The sequence below is a fragment of the Saccopteryx bilineata genome, chromosome 2, assembly GCF_036850765.1.
Source record: "Saccopteryx bilineata isolate mSacBil1 chromosome 2, mSacBil1_pri_phased_curated, whole genome shotgun sequence".
In the NCBI taxonomy this organism is placed as follows: domain Eukaryota; kingdom Metazoa; phylum Chordata; class Mammalia; order Chiroptera; family Emballonuridae; genus Saccopteryx; species Saccopteryx bilineata.
The window spans coordinates 114,344,471-114,364,860 of NC_089491.1; the positions used below are offsets into that span (position 1 = coordinate 114,344,471).

General features: G+C 37.9%; 1 protein-coding gene across 2 annotated transcripts in view; it reads right to left on the reverse strand.

Moving 5' to 3' along the window:
- Positions 1 to 20,390, reverse strand: part of PTPRB (protein tyrosine phosphatase receptor type B) — a 120,518-nt gene that overhangs the window by 54,258 nt on the left and 45,870 nt on the right. For both annotated transcript variants that reach the window (XM_066257663.1, XM_066257664.1), the window contains 6 exons: positions 18,188 to 18,448; positions 10,613 to 10,879; positions 9,170 to 9,433; positions 5,102 to 5,365; positions 4,137 to 4,400; positions 1,773 to 2,036 (listed from right to left, as the gene is read on the reverse strand). In XM_066257663.1, coding sequence (XP_066113760.1) covers positions 1,773 to 2,036; positions 4,137 to 4,400; positions 5,102 to 5,365; positions 9,170 to 9,433; positions 10,613 to 10,879; positions 18,188 to 18,448 — 1,584 coding nt within the window. The remainder of the gene's footprint in view (positions 1 to 1,772; positions 2,037 to 4,136; positions 4,401 to 5,101; positions 5,366 to 9,169; positions 9,434 to 10,612; positions 10,880 to 18,187; positions 18,449 to 20,390) is intronic.

Below are 20,390 nucleotides of genomic sequence, written 5' to 3' on the forward strand. Positions count from 1 at the left end.
CGGCTCTTGATGTAAAAGAAAAAATAGTATTATTTGTTAATAATATTTTCTGTTCTAGGCTCATATTTTTTCTCATTCTGCATAATCTTCTTAGGAGACCTCATTCACTCCTATGGTTTGGTTTGAATTGTTACCTATACGGCAGCGGTTCTCAACCTGTGGGTCGCGACCCCGGCGGGGGTCGAACGACCAAAACACAGGGGTCGTCTAAAGCCATCGGAAAATACATATGTATTTCTTGCAGTTCAGATCTCTCTTCTAGTTTTCACAAATAACATCTCTCTCTGGATGTTCCACAGATGTCCAACTCTTAAGCTGCCCAAATTGGACTCCTCATCTCCCTCCCATAATTTCCTTATTGCCCTTTGTTTCTCTCATGGTCCAAGTCAGAAGCTTGGGTTGTCACTCTTACCCTTTTACATATAATTAGTCATGAGTCTTATAATTTCTGTCTCTTAAATCTTATTTCTCTTGGCTCTCTCCATGTCCCTCCTCTACTACAACTATGCTAAGACAATATCATCTCATTCACATGTTACTGCAAGTCTGTTGACCAGTCCTCTTGATTCCTTACCTGTCAGTCTCAAACTGCACATTGTATCTGGCATATTCTCATAGTATGCCTTCAATGGTTCTCCATACTTCTAAATACCTTAACAGGGTACACAGACCCTTCATGACTCAATCCTGTCTACTTACATGGCCACACGGCTCACATTCTTTATTCTAGCATACTAAGTAGTGTGTGGGTCCCCAGCGTACCCAGTTTTCATCCTGAGGCCTTTGTTTTCTTTGCTTTTTCTGCTGGAACCAAGTCAACATATGCTTCATCAGGATAACTTCTTAAGGGTCTGTTCAAATATTACTTCCACCTGGAAGCCTTCCCTGATTCTTTGTTTGTTCCTATAGCATGTCATAATCATTTTTTTAATTTTAGCACTTACCATGTTGTACCATAATTATCTTTTTATTTCTCTGTCTCCTTGCTAGGTTATAAGTTTTTTGAGGTCAGCGGCATTGTCCTGTTACTGAATTCCTTTTTTCTAACAGTAACTGACATATGGCTGGAAATATATTTATATATATGAAATGGAGATAGAGTAGGACCCAGAACCCACAATTAAATGAATGGTAACGAGAAAAGAAGACATTTAATGAGTATTGTATCACAGTAGAGAGAGAACAAGTTTTGGAACTAGCCAGATCTAGATTTGAATTATGGCTCTAGTTCTTATTACATGCATCCTAGATAATGTTACATAAACCTTCTGAGTCTTACTTTCCGCATCTGTAGGATAGAGATAAGATCCTCTACCATGTTGTGTGACTAGAGATAATTTTATGCTTGGCATGTAGCAGGTGCTAATATATATTTTTTTGTTTTGAAAGTAATATATTAATAATGATAGTAATATAAATAAATAGATACATTATTTATTCATTTACTACTTGTCCTTTAGCTATCATAGATGCAGTAGATGGCATAGGAAAGGGGTGAAATTTTGAAAAATGCATATTTATAGAAGCCTGCTTGTTAAAATTTTAAATACTTTAGCAAGTTTAAAAATTTATTCAAATGATTTGGTTACTAATTACCTATCATTTGTTTTGAAAATCTCTATTAAGACCGAAAAATGAAAAGAAAAAATGTGAGAAAGGCTTTTGAAACCAGACTGAATTGTACAAATTTAAATGGTTTGAATGTGAATAGCTAATCTCATTCATTGTCCATTGTGGAGAACAACCTGGCCCTTCCTGAGGTGGATGCTCACCTGTCCGCCCAAGCGCATTGATCTGGTTGCTTAGGGACCCGCTAACCGAGGCAATCATGATGTGGTACTGCTCCCCGGCCTCCAGTCTGTGGAAAGTGTGCTCAGAGATGTGCTTGGGGACAGTCTGAGAGTCAACTTTTTTATTCTTCCTGAATGCTGACACCGTGTAGGAATCAACATCTCCCCCACCAGGAGTCCAGTTCACCGTCAGACTATCTGTCGCCCCATTGGGAGAAACATGAACATTTTTGACAGCACTGGGCACTAAAAGAGAAAATAAATTTAGACGTCATCACTTAGAGAATGAACTGTGGAAATTTCAAGCAAAGTTTTCGTGCTTCTTATGTTTTGGCATCTACTGACAGCATATACATAGAAAACACTGGTATTGATTTACCATCTTTATCATACTCTTCTGCCTGAACTGAAATTAGTTCAGTTCAGGGGGAAGTTTGTAGGGACATCACTGCCGATGAATAGGAGTGAACAATGCTTGTAACAGAGCGAGGGACATGTTAGATTGCCTTGGTCCAAGTCTTGGTTTTCTCACTGACTGCAGTGGGACTCCAAGCAAATTACTTATGCTCTGTAAGTTTGTTTCCTCATCAGAAAAATGGTAATGCTAATTAATAATAGTACTAACCAATCCACAGAGTTGTGAGGATTGAACAAAATGTACATGTAAAGTGCTTTGCTGTGGATCTGGTTCATGGTAAACTGTTAATAAACACTATTATAGCAACACTACTAATAGAGTTCCAAAGAAGTGATACCCACCCAGCCTACAGGGATATTTATACTTAATCTGTATTCCTTATAAGCACCAGCTAGTCCAGGGGTTGGGAACCTTTTTGGCTGAGAGAGCCATGAACACCACATATGTTAAAATGTAATTCCGTGAGAGCCATACAACGACCCATGTACGTTATGCATTATCCAATAAAAATTTGGTTTTGTCCGGAGGACAGCTGTGATTGGCTCCAGCCACCCACAACCATGAACATGAGTGGTAGGAAATGAATGGATTGTAATACATGAGAATATTTTATATTTTTGTTATTAAAGATTTGTCTGCGAGCCAGATGCAGCTATCAAAGGAGCCACATCTGGCTCGCGAGCCATAGGTTCCGACCCCTGAGCTAGTCACATCAATTCAATAGCATTTCTCAGTACACCTTTTTTTCTTCCCATATATCATACTTTCACTTTTGCTCAGCTAGCTTGAACAACGTCATTGTCACTATCAGGATAACCTTCTCCCCTTCCTGCCATCTTCATTTTATAGCTCCAAGGCCTCAACCAAGAGACACCTGGCTACCCAACCTGCTAAATACGGTTGACCCTTGAACAAGGCAGAGGCCTGTGCAGTTGAAAGTATGCATTTATCTTTTGACTCCCCCAAAACTTAACTGCTAGTAGCCTACTATTGATCACAAGAATTACCAACAACATAAACAGTTGATTACCTCATTTTGTATGTTATATATATCATACATTGTATTGTTACAATTAAGTAAGCTAGAGGAAAGAATGTTATTAAGAAAATCATATAGAAAGGATAATACATTTATAGTACTGTATGGTATTTATAGATACCATACGTTTATCTCATCTGTTTACTAGATGAATTGTCTGCTTATTAGTACCTGCATCAATATTTTTAAATTTTTTTAAAGATTTTATTTATTCAATTTTCAGAGAGGAGAGAGAGAGAGAGAGAGAAAGGGGAGGAGCAGGAAGCATCAACTCCCATATGTGCCTTGACCAGGCAAGCCCAGGGTATCGAACAGGCAACCTCAGCGTCCCAGGTTGATGCTTTATCCACTGCGCCACCACAGGTCAGGCTAAAATTTTTTATTTTATTGACTTTAGAGAGAGAAGAGAGAGAGGGAGAAAAAGGCAGGGGTGAAGGAGTAGGAAGCAGCAACTTGTAGTTGCTTCTCATATGTGCCTTGACCAGGCAAGCCCAGGGTTTCAACCCGGCGAGCTCAGTGTTCCAGGTCAACACTTTATCCACCATGCCACCACAGGTCAGGACACATCAATATTCTTATATGACACAAAATACTGTAGATGTTATATGGACTACTAACAACAGACCAAAAAAATGAGAAAAAAATTCATATTTACTTATAGATATAATTATTCATGCATTAATAATAAAAAAGCAGAAATACAATTATTTCATGATAGTATAGTATGATTGCTTCATGGTAGTAAGAAAAATTACCAAATATTTTTCCAATATATTTACTGAAAAAAATCTGCATATAAGTGGATCCACACAGTTCAAACCTATGTTGTTCAAGGGCCAACTCTGCACCGCTATCACTAGTCAGGTTCAAGATCCATATTTCCAATTACCCGTGAAGCCCTCAATGAAGGCTGACTGCTGTACATCTCCACTGATGGTCAACACCAGAATTTTATACTGGCGCCCTGGTATTAGGGAGGTGAATCGATACTCGGTTGCGGTATTTGGAAGGTGAAAAGAAGGAAATACTTTCATGTCATTGAAGAACAGTTGAATCTCATATTGGTCAACATCCCCATCAGCTCGTGACCAAGTCACCTGAAGGTCTTCAGTGCTCCTATTCCGCAATGTTAGATCCTTAACAGGCTCTGGGACTAGGGAGGAATATTAGAAGACACTTCAAGAGAGTGGCTGATTAGCATTTACCTACACAATAATTTATGAATCACATTCGTGGAACTAGAAAACATCTCCCTGACCCAGATTAACCACTTAAATTATTTCATACATAATTAAACAAGAAAAATTAAAAGCAACTGTTAAAATTGTTAAAATTATAATTTCTGTAATGGAAAACAATTTGACTTTGGGTGATGGCCACACAACACAATCAACAGTTCAAATGCTACAGAGATACTACTCTAAAACCTATGTACTCTCACTGATCAATGTCACCCCATTAAATTTAATTTCTAAAAAAAAAATTGCAATTTTTTTTCCTGACATAAATCTATGCTAAATGTTGGTAGAATCTAATTATAAAATGAGTGATGATCTCAATAATAAGATAAAACAAAAAGTCCAGAACTTTAAATGCCACAGTGCGGAAGGACGGGGAAGAAAAATGGGACACATGGCCTTCTTGCTTGCCCACCAGGCTTGCTTTTGTCTTCCAATAAATATTCAGTAATTCTAGGCCATGGCGTGGCTGAATGATGTTAGCTAGCTCTGAGTGAGGCTTACTGGGAATGTAATTTACTGATAACTAAGGAGAGAAAATTCAAGGCTCAGATACATTATTTACTTGATGACCTTCAAGTCCCAACCGACCACGTTTTGCAATCTTTCTACTTACTTGTTCTCCCATTCCCTTGTTCACTGGCTTCATACTGTCCACTCTTTGTACTAACGGTGACACTGTACAACCGTCCAGGGACCAGCTTAACAAATATACACTCATTTTCAGACTTGGGAATGCTTTTTGTTTGAATGAAGTTGTTTTTGTTCTTAATGGTGACTTCATAGTGATCAAAATCTCCAGTGGCATGCACCCAGGATACCTTTAAATAGTCACTTCTGGCTGAGTTGCTAATACTGACTCCCTGCACCTTGTCAGGCACTGAAAAAGAGAACAAGAACAGCTAAAGATTTATTGATTCTTAGTGAGCAACTGACCACAGATGACAACCTGGGACAATGAGAGAAAGTGAGTTGATTTTTATTGTGTATTTAAAAGAAAAATCTTAAACTTTTAGCTCACAAATTTCTGGAGGGGAAAGATTGTTATACTACCTAGAGTTATTAAATGGGTTTTTAAACAAAACCTGATGAATTAATTCTAATCCTGTTGTTAGTCTACACAAAATGTCATGTCTAAAATGGGCCATTAAACATGATAACTGATAATTGATATGAATGTTGGTGATGATATTAATAATTCCAGGATACCTTGGTGATTAATGACATGATAAAAAATCACCACAAAAAGTATAAACAATCCAAAAAAAATAGTCGAAAAAGAGTAAACACATATGGTTAATTAATACACAAAGAGACGTCCAACATCAGTGGTGAGCAAGGAAATGCAAGTTAGGCCCATGGCCAAATATCATTTTATATATATTTGATTGACAAAATTTAAAAAACTGGTAAGACAAAGTATGAAAGAGAATGCCCATCGACAGGAGATTAGATGAATGAATTGGTAGGTAGCAGTCATAATTAATTTCTTCTTAACTTAAAACACAAAAATATAAATTTCTTGCTCTTAACATTAAAACACATAACATGGATGAATCCAATCATTTTACAATTAAGTGAAAAAAATCTAAGTCCTAAAAGATTATATACTACATAAAAGATATTTTTATAATGTTAAAACAATGAAAAATTTAAAAAACCCATAATTTTAAGAGGACAAATAATGAGGTATGTAAGGTGAAAAGCAAGAAAGAGAGATGAAAATTGTAGTCAAGTAGATGGTTTTCCTGGGGTGGAGCAGGGAGATGGGAACCATATATTTGACATAGATTATTGTCAAGTTTCTAGTTTTTATTTCAGATAGTAGTTTCTCAGTTACATATTAAATTATTAAGAAATATTGTCCAATTAAGTTAAATGCTGAAAAAATAAATAAAAGTAGCAACTGATGCATGGTTTCCTGAACCAAGAATTATGATTAATCCAGTTTTGTGCACCCGAGGCTCTCCCATAAATTTATAAACAAATAAATAATTCCTTGTACGTGTGGGGTTTTTCCCCTCAATTGCTCAATCAATCAATCAATCAATACTTGTTAATAGGATTTAAAATAAGGCAAGTCTGTATCTAGAGGATATTCTAATTTTTTATTTGAGTCTGTATTTCAACTCAACAGTAGGCCACAGGCCCATTACTATGTGACTGTAGATGGATATTATAAATATATGAGAAGGAGCACTGGAAAGAGGGTATACTGTGATCCAGGGTATTGAACTTATACCCAGCACTAGCATGTCTTCCAGTTCTGTGTGGCCTCTGTGTTTGGTAAATCAGGGGTTTCTGCTCTGGCCACATGCCAAACCTACATCCGAGTCTTCTCTTCCCCCAAAGCATGAAATAACCCAGAAATGTCAATATTTTGGCATGTAAGCCACATTTTTCATGATGTTTCTCATGCCTACAAGTTGCACTGCTATCCTTCATTGGCTTATGTGCACTGGTTAGTTTTTGAATTGGAATGAATCTCACCACAGATATGGAGCAAGGATAGGTATGCTTTCTTCAAGATATTTACCTGGAACCAATGATAGTGTTGCTAGAATTTATTCATCACAGAGTTAAGGAAAAGAAATTCTGAAGTGACATTGTATGCATAGGCTAAGAAAGGTCAAAGATACTAGCAATTTACTGAAGGCAAAGCAAGTATTTATAGAAAGAAACATCAGGCTGAATATAGTGCTAAATCAATAAGGAACTCTCCAGGTAGAACTGGAGGAAATTTGTGAGATGATGTTATGTAGAATTAGAAATACTGATTATTTTCACCCGAAATGAGAATAAGAATATTAGAAATGGAAAAGGACATTGAGACAGCCCAAATGAACAAGAAAATAACTCAGACACGACTCTCCAATTAAACTGATTTGTCAGGAGTAATGGTTTGCCTTGATTAGTCATGCACCAAATCCAAGTTCATGCTGGTGAAGAGTCAAGAGGGTGTTTTGAAAAAAGGATCACTTTTCTTGTGTTTAAAAACAATCTTAGCAAAAGGCCTTGCAATGTGAAGTCATTCTTGTAGGAAACATTCATGAGTTGACACCCAGGGGAAATAAGGGGTTAGTAGTTGGTTGATGTATTCTTTAATTTTTGGTAATTTTTAGGCTCCAAGTTGATCAACATAAGATACTGACATCAGGCTGCTTTGTAAATGGAAATTTGCTTTTCAGATTTACATCATTATTCTTATCAGCCTAATTAGACTTGAAATCTTTTGAGGGAAGGGAATAGCTCTACATCCCTGACTCGTGCTTTTAGGGATAGCAAGAGGCAATGGAGATAGTGCTGGGGCGGGTTGGACTTGACTACTGGTCAGCCATGTGACCACAGAGAAACCAGTTTCTCTCTGGGATTTTATTTCAGAGAGATGGAATTAGATTATTCTATAAGCACTTTCAATGCTAGCATGATATAGCAATGTAAATTAGTGGTTCTTGAATCTTTTTGAAGTCACTGAAACTATGAAAATCTGATAAAAACTTATCATCACCCCCAAATACACAAACCTTCCCTATCCCCACAATTTCAGGGATAATTTCAGGAATTACTACATTCCTAAAGTCTACCCATGGAGCACCAGGTGAAGACCCCTGATCTAAACGATCTCTGATTCATCAAACATTTACTGAGTGCTTAATAGGTTCAGACCCTGGGCAAGGTGATAGGATGTTGTCAATAGTCATAGATCCTCCTGAAAAAACTGACATTTTAAAATGTAAACCTCAACCCATACATTGCTCAGCAGAAAAGCTACGACAAAATATTAATGTCAACCTTAGTAGAAATATCAGATATAAACCCCATGAAGCAGAACTATATTGGGGAACAATGGTGTGGTGACTGTCTGGGGGAATGGTAGGTGGAGGAGGGAACTGAGGGGATAAATGGTGGTGGAAGGAGACTTGACTGGGGGGCTGAACACTCAATACAGTGGACAGAAGATGTGTTGTTGTCGAGTTGTGCCCCTGAAACTTGTATAATTTTGTTAACCAGTGTCACCCCAATAAATTGAATTAAAAAAATACATTGGGGAAATGTAAGTCATCTAAGTTTAGTACTTTCTAACACAGCAGAGACCTGGTATTTGTTGCCTTTGCAAAGATTTTGCTCCTGGTCCCAGAACTATAAAGGTTCACATCTTCACTTTATGTCTAAAAGAATGAACAGTGGTCTTAACCAAGAGACATTTCAGGATGAAGGGCTTAGTAAGCTCTGGAGTCATTTAGAGCTGGGTTTAAACCTAAGATTTGAAATGCACTGCATATTCAACAGGTTAAACAGTGGGCAAGTTACTTAACCTTGAACCTTGGTTTCCTGATTTCTAAAATGGGATAACAGCTGCCTCAATAAAGAGTTTTTGAGGGTTAAAGTAGTTAACACATATAAAATCAAGGTCTAGCAACTAAAAAGTACTCCCTAAACAGAAATATTTGTTACTATGTTTGAATATAATATGAATTCTAGTCATGAAAGTGGTGTTCATCTTATGTGACGGCAACATCTGTTCACAGAAGGGGTTTCTTGGGTTAAAATACGAAGACTCCATAACAATTGTGTGATCCCAATGGCCTTTAATCCTAGTGTTACAGAAATACTGCAGTTCTCAGATGTCTGAGCCACAGAGTCAGCTGGCTCTTAGATAGCCTGGACCTCCTTACAGACTTACCTGTCCTATCTTGGCTGAAGGAATGATTTTCGTACTTGCCACTCCTTGTAGTGATGGTCACGTCGTAGAGGCGGCCTGGGATGAGGGAGCTGAAGGAGCATTCGCTGACAGACTTGGCAATAACCAGGGACTGGACCACCTTGCTATCGTGAGAAAGTGTCACTACATAGTTATCCACATCTCCAGGGGCTGGCAGCCAGGATATGCTGAGATAGTCATTACGACCAGAATTGTTTACTGTGACTCCACTCACATTAGAAGGCACTGTGATTTTTAAAAGGGGAAGAATAGTTTCATAAGAAAAGCACAATCAAAAGTTTGGTCAGCAAAAACAGTGTGGATTCAGGAGATCTAATCTGATTACCTAAGAGGTCAAGGAAATGTTCTGGAAGCTGAGTGCTCTTATATTAGAAGGCTAACTAAAATAAAAACACAAGTGGGCCCCTGGGATGCCTCAGAAATACAAGGGTGCCCTGACTGCATTTTTGGTCTAACTGTTCATCAAGTATTTTAAGTGGAGGCATTTTTATGTAAAAATGTGTCAGAAAGTTTCCCATGTAGGACAGAGAGCAAACATCCTAACTATCCAAATGAATGGGTTTGAACCAAACTCATCAATAAAGACATTTGAGGAAAAACAGGGAAGGATGCAATAGCTTTTCTAAAAAACTTGGACTTGGCAATAGCTTTGATCTTCCTGTGATGAAGTTACTTATTCTTGGGAGTCTGATGAACACAACTAGAGACGGTGTGTTTTCTCTTTGCAAAGTATTTCCTGCCCTCTAGTGGCATAAAATAAGGTTAAAGGCCTATCTTGAAAGAAACAAGTCTGACGATTGGACCAACTGTGGACAGAAAGAGCTATTACAGCATGACTGGCCTTTCTGATGTCAACCATAATCACTGGCTTATTTTAATTGGGGTTTAGTGCCACAGACATTCACTGAGAGTCTATGACTTGCAAATACAAAATGGAAAAGATGTGGATGCTTTTAAGGAGTTCTCTGGCTAGAAATAGTTTGCATGCAAATTAATCACTACAGTATTGCACAGCAAAGAGTACTACCAGCCGTGACTGTCAGAATACAATCCTGTAGTATGTACAAACTGCATTACTATTTTCATCATTAGTTGATTAACTTCAGATAAATATTTTTATATAATTGTTAATATCAGTACAGCATGTACAATGGATGAGATTTGGCATCAAATGACTATCACATCATAAAGATTTTTCTAAGAGTTCTGTCACACTTACTGTAGATTTTATAAAATTCAAAATTCATTGTTTCCTACCTTCATCCTACCCAATTTCTATTCCTGGGAGAGCAACACATACCTTCTGGATGATATTGAAACTTGGTTTTTAGAAAGATCAGAGATTAACCTGTTTATAGAATGTTTTAAAAGTGGGACTCTGGAGATTCCATGTGCTATTGTTACCTGTTCTTCCTTCCACCACCACCTGTCGGGAAGAGATCCCTCCGCTCACTGTTGTCACCACCACGGAGTAGAGACTGCCTGGTTTGAGGGACTGGAAGCTTTTTGTGCTGGTCTTGCTGGAGACACTTTCATTTTTGATGACCACATTTTCATGGATGAGTAAGACTTGGTAGAACTCTATGTCTCCTACTGCCTGGGTCCAGTTAGTAAACAGGCTGCTGGTCATCCCTTGGTTGGCCACATGCAAGCCAGTTACTTGGGCAGGAACTAAAACACAGTAGACAGAAGAAAAAACAGATGACACTTAGTCACCCTAAAGAAGTGTGATAAAATTAAGTAAGAAATGGTGACAGTCTTGAAGATGCTAAATATATATATATATATATATATATATATATATTGCTATAAACTCTCAATTCTATTTCCTGTGACATATGGCAAACTACAAACTACTCCCCTACAGAGACTCTACTTAGTATAAAAAAGCTGCCTGTATGAAAATCAAAATTATTTTGGATCCAAGTATGAGACGATGAATGCCTAATAAATAGTTTTGATTGAAAATTTTAGTAACAAAAGGCTGCTATTTTGGAAGACTACTTATTTGTGTGTGTGTGTGTGTGTGTGTGTGTGTGTGTGACACAGACAGAGAGAGGGACAGATAGGGACAGACAGACAGAAAGAGAGAGAGATGAGAAGCATTGATTCTTCCTTGCAGCACCTTAGTTGTTCATTGATTGCCTTCTCATATGTTCCTTGACTGGGTGGCTACAGCAAATTGAGTAACCCCTTACTCAAGCCAGTGACCTTGGGCTCAAGCTGGTGAGTCTTGCTCAAACCAGATGAGCCCGCGCTCAAGCTGGTGACCTTGGAGTTTTGAACCTGGGCTCTCTGCATCCCAGTCCTACTTTCTATCCACTGTGCCACCGCCTGGGTGGGCTGAAGATTACTTATTTAATGTGACTTAATCTGTCCTTACCCCATGAGAATTCAAAGCCACATCATCCACCCGAGCTGATGGTTGTTATGGCTGGTACTGGAAAATCCCTTTGACCTGAAAACTGGTTAATTCTTTACTGGCTCAGTTTCAAGAGGACTTTATTATTATACATGAAAATGTTAAAATAAGAGTATTTATATTATCATATAATAATAGTGATAATCATGACAACAACTGAGTGTGCTGTGTGCTAGCTATGAGCTCTATGCTTTATAGAGATCATATTATTTGATACTCATTCAAAACTCTATAAAGTTAATTTTATTAGTCCCTTTACTAAATAGAAAACCAAAGGTCATAAAATATAAGTAACTTAGCCTATATTATCATATTAACAAATAGTTAATCTGCGGTTCAAAGGCTGATCTGCCTAACCCAGGAGTCTGAGCACTTTTCCTAATTAGTAACTACTGTGATTTCTAATCTATTCATTGAAAGATCTTTTATACAACTTTGTTGGCACTTGATCAGTATACATCTTCTCTCTTTTCCCTGAATTGTGATAATCAAAGGGATTAAATTTAGCACTCATCTTCTCAGAATTTGTTGACTTTTGGATTCAAATACAAACATATTCATTAAAAAATATTATTTTGGAGGAAGGTTATCAAAAGAAACAAATTTTCCATTATAAGATAAATAGGAACTAGGGGAGTAATGTACAACATAATGACTATAACTAACATTATATATATTATAGGAAATTTGTTGAGAGTACAACCTATGAGTTCTTCTCACAAGGAAAACATATTTTTCTTTCTTTTTTTAAAATTGTATATATATATAAGAAGATGAATGTTTGCTGAACCTATCGTGGAAATCACTTCATAATATATGTAAATCAATCCACACTATATGACTTAAACTTGCAGTGATGTATGTCAATTATTTGTCAATAAACTTGGAAAAATATTACTATACATGATCAGAAGATTCAATTTTAATTCTAAATTTTGTGTGTAAAGCAAAGGAATTCATATGCTAAAACAATTTAAGAAAGAATAAGATTGGAAGACTAATATTACCTAACGTCAAGACTCACTAGAGACAGTAATGAAGAAAGTGTGACACTGGCAAAAGGATAGACTCAAATGAATAGAACAGAATTGAGAGTACAGAAATAGCCCAACGCATATCTAGTTAATTGATTTATTACAGAGATTCAAGGGCAAATAAGTAGAGAAAGTAGTATCTTCAACAAATAGGACTGGAATTATTAGATGCCTCTGCGCAAAGAATTAAACCTTGACTCATACCTTCACATGCATGTAAAGTTTAACTCAAAAGAAATTACAACTGCCCTGGCCGGTTGGCTCAGCGGTAGAGCGTCGGCCTAGCGTGCAGAGGACCCGGTTCGATTCCCGGCCAGGGCACACAGGAGAAGCGCCCATTTGCTTCTCCACCCCTCCTCCGCGCCTTCCTCTCTGTCTCTCTCTTCCCCTCCCGCAGCCAAGGCTCCACTGGAGCAAAGATGGCCCAGGCGCTGGGGATGGCTCTGTGGCTTCTGCCTCAGGTGCTAGAGTGGCTCTGGTCGCAACATGGCGACGCCCAGGATGGGGAGAGCATCGCCCCCTGGTGGGCAGAGCTTCACCCCTGGTGGGCGTGCCGGGTGGATCCCGGTCGGGCGCATGCGGGAGTCTGTCTGACTGTCTCTCCCTGTTTCCAGCTTCAGAAAAATGCAAAAAAAAAATTACACACCAAATTAAAAACATAAAGCTATGAAACTTCTTGGAGAAAATCTTTGTCAGCTATGTGAAGCAAAAATTTCTTAGATATGACACTAAAATCATGATCCATGAAAAAAAACTGATAAACTGGACATAAAAGTAAAAAAGGTATGTCCTGCAAAATACACTGATGAATTATTAAAAAGACAAACCAAACCACACACTAGAACAGAACACTGCAACACATGTTTCTGACCAAAACTCAATGATAAGACACAAACATGGGCAAAATATTTGAAAATATCTTCTTCACCAAGAAGACAACTGGATGGTAAATAAATATATGAAAAGATTCTCAAAACCATTAGTCATTAGGGAAAGGCAAATTAAAAACCCACAAGAGCTTGACCAGGCGGTGGCGCAGTGGATAGAGTGTCAGGATTCGGAGGACCCAGGTTTGAGACCCCAGGATCGCCAGCTTGAGCATGGGCTCATCTGGTTTGAGCAAGGCTCATCAGCTTGAGCCCAAAGTCGCTGGCCCAAGCAAGGGGTCACTCTGTCTGCTGTAGCCCCCTGGTCAAGGCACATATGAGAAATCAATCAATGAACAACTAAGGAGCCACAAAAAAGAATTGATGCTTCTCATCTCTTTCCCTTCCTGTCTGTCTGTTTCTATCTGTCCCTCTCTCTGACTCTCTCTGTCTCTGCCAAAAAAAACCCCAAAACAAAAACAAAACAAGAAAACCACACAGGATACAACTATACACATATTAGAATGGCTAAAACAAACAAATGAACAAAAAAACAACAAAAAACAAACTGACAATACCAAGTGCTGCTGAGAATGGGGAGCCACTAAAAATCTCATACTTTGTTGTTGGGGATATAAAATTTTACAACATTGGAAACCAGTTTGGTAGTTTTTTACAAAGTTAAACATACACTTACCATACGACCCAACACTGTAAGTGGTGGGAATAATAAAAATGATCTTAAGTGTAAAACTATGTCTTGGACTTCCATTTCTGGCAAGATATTGGGCAACACCAATGAAAATCTACCCCCCCACCAGTAAACACAACTACATGTGTTGGATAAAACAAAAATGTGAATGAATAAATGAGTTGTCAAGAATGTGAGAAATTCACAGAGATCCAAAAGTAAGTGACAGAGAAGTAATTGAATCATTGAAGCAGACTTTCATTCTGAAAGCATCTTTGAACATATAATTAAAGGTCGGATTTTGTAGCTCTGCAGGCTCTATGAAATTAGATATAAAGTGTAGAACTTGCCCAGGCTAAAGGACCTCAAAAGTAATCTTGCATAAGATTGGAATTCTGAAACATTACATTTTAAGTGTAAGTGAAATAAATATTTCCTTTTTACTCTCCATATCACCCCAACCTCCTTGACACTGGGTGGAGAAAAAAAATTTCCACCAAGAATTCATAACCTCAAGAGAGCTTCAGTGAATTTGCAACTCAAATTCATAAAACCTGGGTGATCAAAAAACCTCAAGGTGACAATTTAAATGAAAATAGATTGGGGTTGACAGTGGTCCTGTGCACCTGAAAGAATCAAATGAAAAGAAATTTCTTTTTGAATCCAGTTTCAAATAAGACATTAACCCTTTGAGTAGTATGAAAGTTCATGTATGTACTTGTGCCTCCTGACCATCCAGAGTAACTGGATCTAATTTCATTTTTTGAAATAAAAAACCTCACTCCCGGGGGGTCAGCAAGCATGAAAAAAATTTACTACTCAAAGGTTTAAAGAATTCCCACAAAATAAAATCCCAAGATATATGAATTTACAGGAAAAAAAGAAATCATGGACATTTAAGAAAGTAAAGCACAATGAGCAAAAGGCAACCAACTCAGACAGAATTATACTCCTGAAGATTTCAGATATTATAATTATATAAAATGTAAAATAAAAAGTGTTAATATGCTGATAGTAATAAAGAATGAGACTGAAAATACGGCTAAAGAAAATAAAAAAGAATGTTTAAAAGTGAAAAACATACCATCTCACTAGTGGTGGTGCAGTGGATAGAGTGTCAGTCTGGGATGTTGTGGTCCCAGGTTCAAAACCCTGAGATTGCTTGCTTGAGAGTGGGCTCATCCAGCTTGAGCTCGGGCTCATTGGCTTGGGCATGGGATCATAAGCATGACCCCATGCACACTGGCTTGAGCCAAAGATCTCTGGCTTAAAGCCCAAGGTCGCTGGGTTGAGCCCAAGGTCATTGGCTTGAGCAAGGTGTCACTGGCTCAGTGGAGCCTCTCAGTCAAGGCACATATGAAAAAGCAATCAATAAACAATTAGTCTCTCCTTTCCTGTCTCTGTCTCTCTTTCTTGTGCATGTGTATGTGTGTGTGCACGCGCGTACACACACACACACACACACACAAAAGAAGTGAAAAACATACCAATTAAAATTTAAAACTCAATAGATAGACTTAAAAATAGTTTAAACAGAACCAAGGAAAAATTAATGAACTGAAACAAAAAACTGAGGAAAACTATAGCCAGAGAGCAAATATCTGAAAATACTATATATGTATAATATTCTAGAATACCAAGAGGAGGACAGAGAGGGAATGGAGAAGAGGCAAAAGGCAATATTAGAAAGTTACTATATGAGAATTTCTAGTATTGATGAAAGATACTAATATGCAAATACAGAAATGCCAATAATCTCAAGTAGGATAAACAAATGAAGTCTCTACTTAGATCATTACTGTGAAACAGTAGAACACCAAAGGCAAAGAGTAGATCTTAAAAGCAATCACAGCAAACAGACTACTCAGAGAAGTAAAAATTAGACTAACAGCTGACTTTTCAACATAAACAATAAATACTAGAAAGACTTGACTACTATCTTCAATGTGCTGAGAAAAAATAACTTTCCACAAAATGGTAACACAAGAAAAATATCTTTCAAGATTAAGATATATAAAAACATACCCAGAAAAACAAAAGTGTAGAGAGTTTGTCCCTAAAAACCTCAGTAAGTAAATTTGAAGTATATTCCCCAGGATAAAAAAATGTAATATAACTGAAATACAGGAAGAAAAGATGAGAAAAAAAAATTGGTAAATTGGTGATCAATTCACAGATACATTGACTATATAAAACAATAATTATATTTTTGTGGGGTTAAAAAAGGAGAAATTAATACAGAACAATAATAATAAAAATGGGGTCCTCAGGTTACAACAGTCTTGACAAAGGATGTTTCAAGTTTATGATACTCATTCCCATAAAAACTTAAAAAGCTGAGGTGTGAGTGTTTCAGCTGTTATGGATGCCTTGCAATGTTATAGACCGATTTTGGAAGAGAAGAAATCATCAACCTTCCAGACTAGCCTGGTACAATTCTGTAAGAAGGTAGAGAGACCTGCCACAGATCCTGTATCCTCTACATCAGCTGCTTCTCAGGATGAAACACCTGTAGTACAGGTAGAATCATCTCCAGCGTCTCCTGCATGTTCCTTAGGCAACCGTGATTCACCTGACCCAGTATCTGCAGCACCTTCTGCAGGTTCTCCTGCCTCTCTAGCTTCTTCCTCTCAATAGGTCACTCTCTCCCACCTTGCAATGCCCCTTCCAGTGTCCAAGCCAACCACAAGAATAAAGGTAAGAATTTTTTACACTCATCTTTTGTCATTTTTTCTGTTTCAACAGTACAGTGTATAGTACAGTATATTTATGTCCTTTTTCTTTTACTGTGGCTTAGTTGTGTTTTCATGTTCTAGATTATGATTTTACAACTGTATTAGGATAGGTAAGTGACATAGGCTAGGGTGTATTTCAACTTACACCAAAATTCAGGTTACGTCACTGTCATAGGAATGGAACTATGTCATAATCCAAGGACCCGCTGTAAATTAGAAAGGGGAATCTTTGATGATGACCTTGCTTCCTACGTCAGAAAATGAGAAAGTTATCAAAAGATAACTGCCCGCCACTACCATCCATCTATTTTCTGTATCTGCACCCATATACTCTCCTTCTAGTTGACTCTAAATTTAAACTACTCATGCTCCTTTTCAAAACCAATTCTTTTTTTTTTTTAATTAATTAATTAATTTATTTTTTACAGAGACAGAGAGTGAGTCAGAGAGAGGGATAGACAGGGACAGACAGACAGGAACGGAGAGAGACGAGAAGCATCAATCATTAGTTTTTCATTGCGCGTTGCAACACCTTAGTTGTTCATTGATTGCTTTCTCATATGTGCCTTGACCGCGGGCCTTCAGCAGACCAAGCAACCCCTTGCTGGAGCCAGCGACCTTGGGTCCAAGCTGGTGAGCCTTGCTCAAACCAGATGAGCCCGCACTCAAGCTGGCGACCTCAGGGTCTCGAACCTGGGTCCTTCCGCATCCCAGTCCGACGCTCTATCCACTGCGCCACCACCAGGTCAGGCTCAAAACCAATTCTTTGACTTGTGGTCTGGATCCCAATACCTCTTTCCTACTCATAGAATAATGGCAATAATTCTTCCCTTCCTCTGTATAGCATCACCATTCCTGTCTCTCCTAAAACATTCCCATCAGCATAAAATGTGTTGTTAGTTATTCTATCATTAAAAAAAAAATCCTCCTTCCAAACATACTTTCTCTCTCAAATGCTGCCCTATTTCTCTGCTCTGCTTTGCAGCAAAACTCCTTGGAAAAGTTCTCTTGTTTTAATTTTATCAAAATCAACTCTAAGTAAAATGAAACAAAACCCGGAACTATTAAAGATAAGAGCTGAAATTAGTAAAAATAGAAAACAAACAACAGAAAGGATCCATAAATCAATGCCCGGTACATAATAGGAACTTGGTGAACATTTATAAGTTGAGTGTTAAACAATTCATCAGACAGGAGAGTTTTAAAGCCTAAAGTTTATAAAGAATATTACCTGTTCTTCCTTTCGTTGAAGATGAGTTTTTTAAGTCTCCACTAATACTGGACACAGTAGCTACGTATTTTCGTCCAGGCACCAGGTCGGTAAAAGTAAATTCTTTGGCATCTTTGGGGAGTGATTTATGGATGAGCAAGAGGTCTCTGTCCGCCAGTGAAATGATGTATTTCTCCCATTCCGAGACAGGGGTCTGCCACATGACGCCCAGGGAGGTTTCATTGGCATGTTTGACACGAAGCTGGATGACAGCCAGGGGGACTGAGGAAGAAGCAATGGAGACGTGGATCACTGATGGACTCAGAAACACTCGAGTATTCTTTAGCAAGCTGTCCCCTTCCATCCACAGCCATGTTTCAATTCAGCGTTTCCTTTCCAAATGCTTATGAACATTAATTTAAAAAATCTAATCATGAAATCTTTGTTTAAATAACATAACCAGAAATAAGGATTTAAAACACTAGTATTGGAAAATACTTTACTGGATCTTCTAGTTTTGACCACATAATACTTTATGAGAGTACTTATTGCTTCAAATAAATTCTATGATATAAACTATTTTATTTGATCTTGTCATCCACAAAACTACAGAGAAAGATCTGTGTTTGAGTTCTTTGAGGGGCCTTAGAAATATTTGTTGCCCTCATAGCTTGGAAAGACAAAATAACTTTTACTTCATTTGTATGGCAGGAACACTGATGTATAAATGATGGGGGGGGTAACAATAATATAGCTGGCAACTAATAATAGTACCTGATTAAACTAATAACTAATAATAGTATCTGATTAAAGACTTCCGTTATCCAAAGAATTAAAATTTTTCCATTTCTTTAAAAGCTTTCATTATTAGAACTTCTAGGAGACATTGTTAAGAATAAAGTGTTGACCCCATAAAAAGAGAGGGAAACAAAATTATAAAAACATCAAGTGTGTAAAATTATATCATGAATTTTGCATCAAAGAAATTTTCTGTCATCTCCAGTGATAACAATGCTTTCTTCTAGAATACCACCTTGAAGGACCTGCCTGAGCCTCTACTTGAAGAAATATTCCTATTTCTCTTTTCAGAAATATGTACATTGTGGTTTGCTTAATTTGTTTCTTTTTTTTTTTCCATCACAGATTTGCTTGTAAGCAGATAATGTACCACAAACATTCCTCTCTATTAATGAAGACCTTGCAATGTCGGGGTCCATGTTTTCAAGCTTTTTAGGGAGTTTGTGTGAGGTCTGCGAAAGCTGCTAAACCCTTCACTGTGAATTTTCTTGGGGGTTCATTTCCTTCTCCTGCAGTTTCCTTTTTTCTTGCCTCTTCTTCGTCTATGTGTTCCTGTTCCAGTTCCAATGACTCATTAGTCAGTTCCTCAGGAACCACCTCTAGGAGCTCAGTGACATCCTCATCCACAGCCAGGTTAAAGTTGGTTGCCATCTCAACCACAGCCTTGTTGAGTTTTGCAACCCCTCATCCTTGGCAAATCTTTTGAAGCCACCGACAAACCTCTTAAGTGTGTTCTTCCAGATACCATTCATATACATCTTGCTGATATCACCCCAAGCCCCAGTAAGGTTTTGATGAAGTCATAGATGTTGTGATCCTTCCAGAATTGCATCCATGTCTCCTCGACTACAGCAATAGCCTGGGCAGAGGTCCTCCTCAGGACCTTAAAAGCTCCTACAACTCCTTGATCCATTGGTTGGGACAGAGGTGGTGTTGGGAAAGAGAAATACCACCTTGATACTGGGATGAAGATCACCAATAAAAAGAGGATGTCCAGGAGCATTATCAACATTAAGCAAAATCTTAAAAGTTAAGTTATTCTCCAAACAGCAATTCAGGAGGGCATTCTGGGAAAGGACCTGCGTCAGCCATGACTTGTTATTGCTTCTGCAGGACACTGGCAGTTTTTGCTTATCAGTACGCTGGTAGGCCCTGCGGTTCTCACTGTGCCAGATCACAAAGGGTTTCAATTTGTAGCCTGTGACATTGTCCCCAAGGAAGATCGTTATCCTTAAAAGACTTGAATCCTAGCATTGACCTGGCCTCCTTCTGGAGGAAAGCCTTTTCAGGCATCTATTTCTAGAACCGGGAGGTTTCATCTGTATTGAATATTTGGTCTGGGAATTGATTTTTCTCCACACTCAGCTTTTCTAGAGTTTCTAGCGATTTTCTAGGTACTTTCACATCAGCACTGGCAGACTCACTA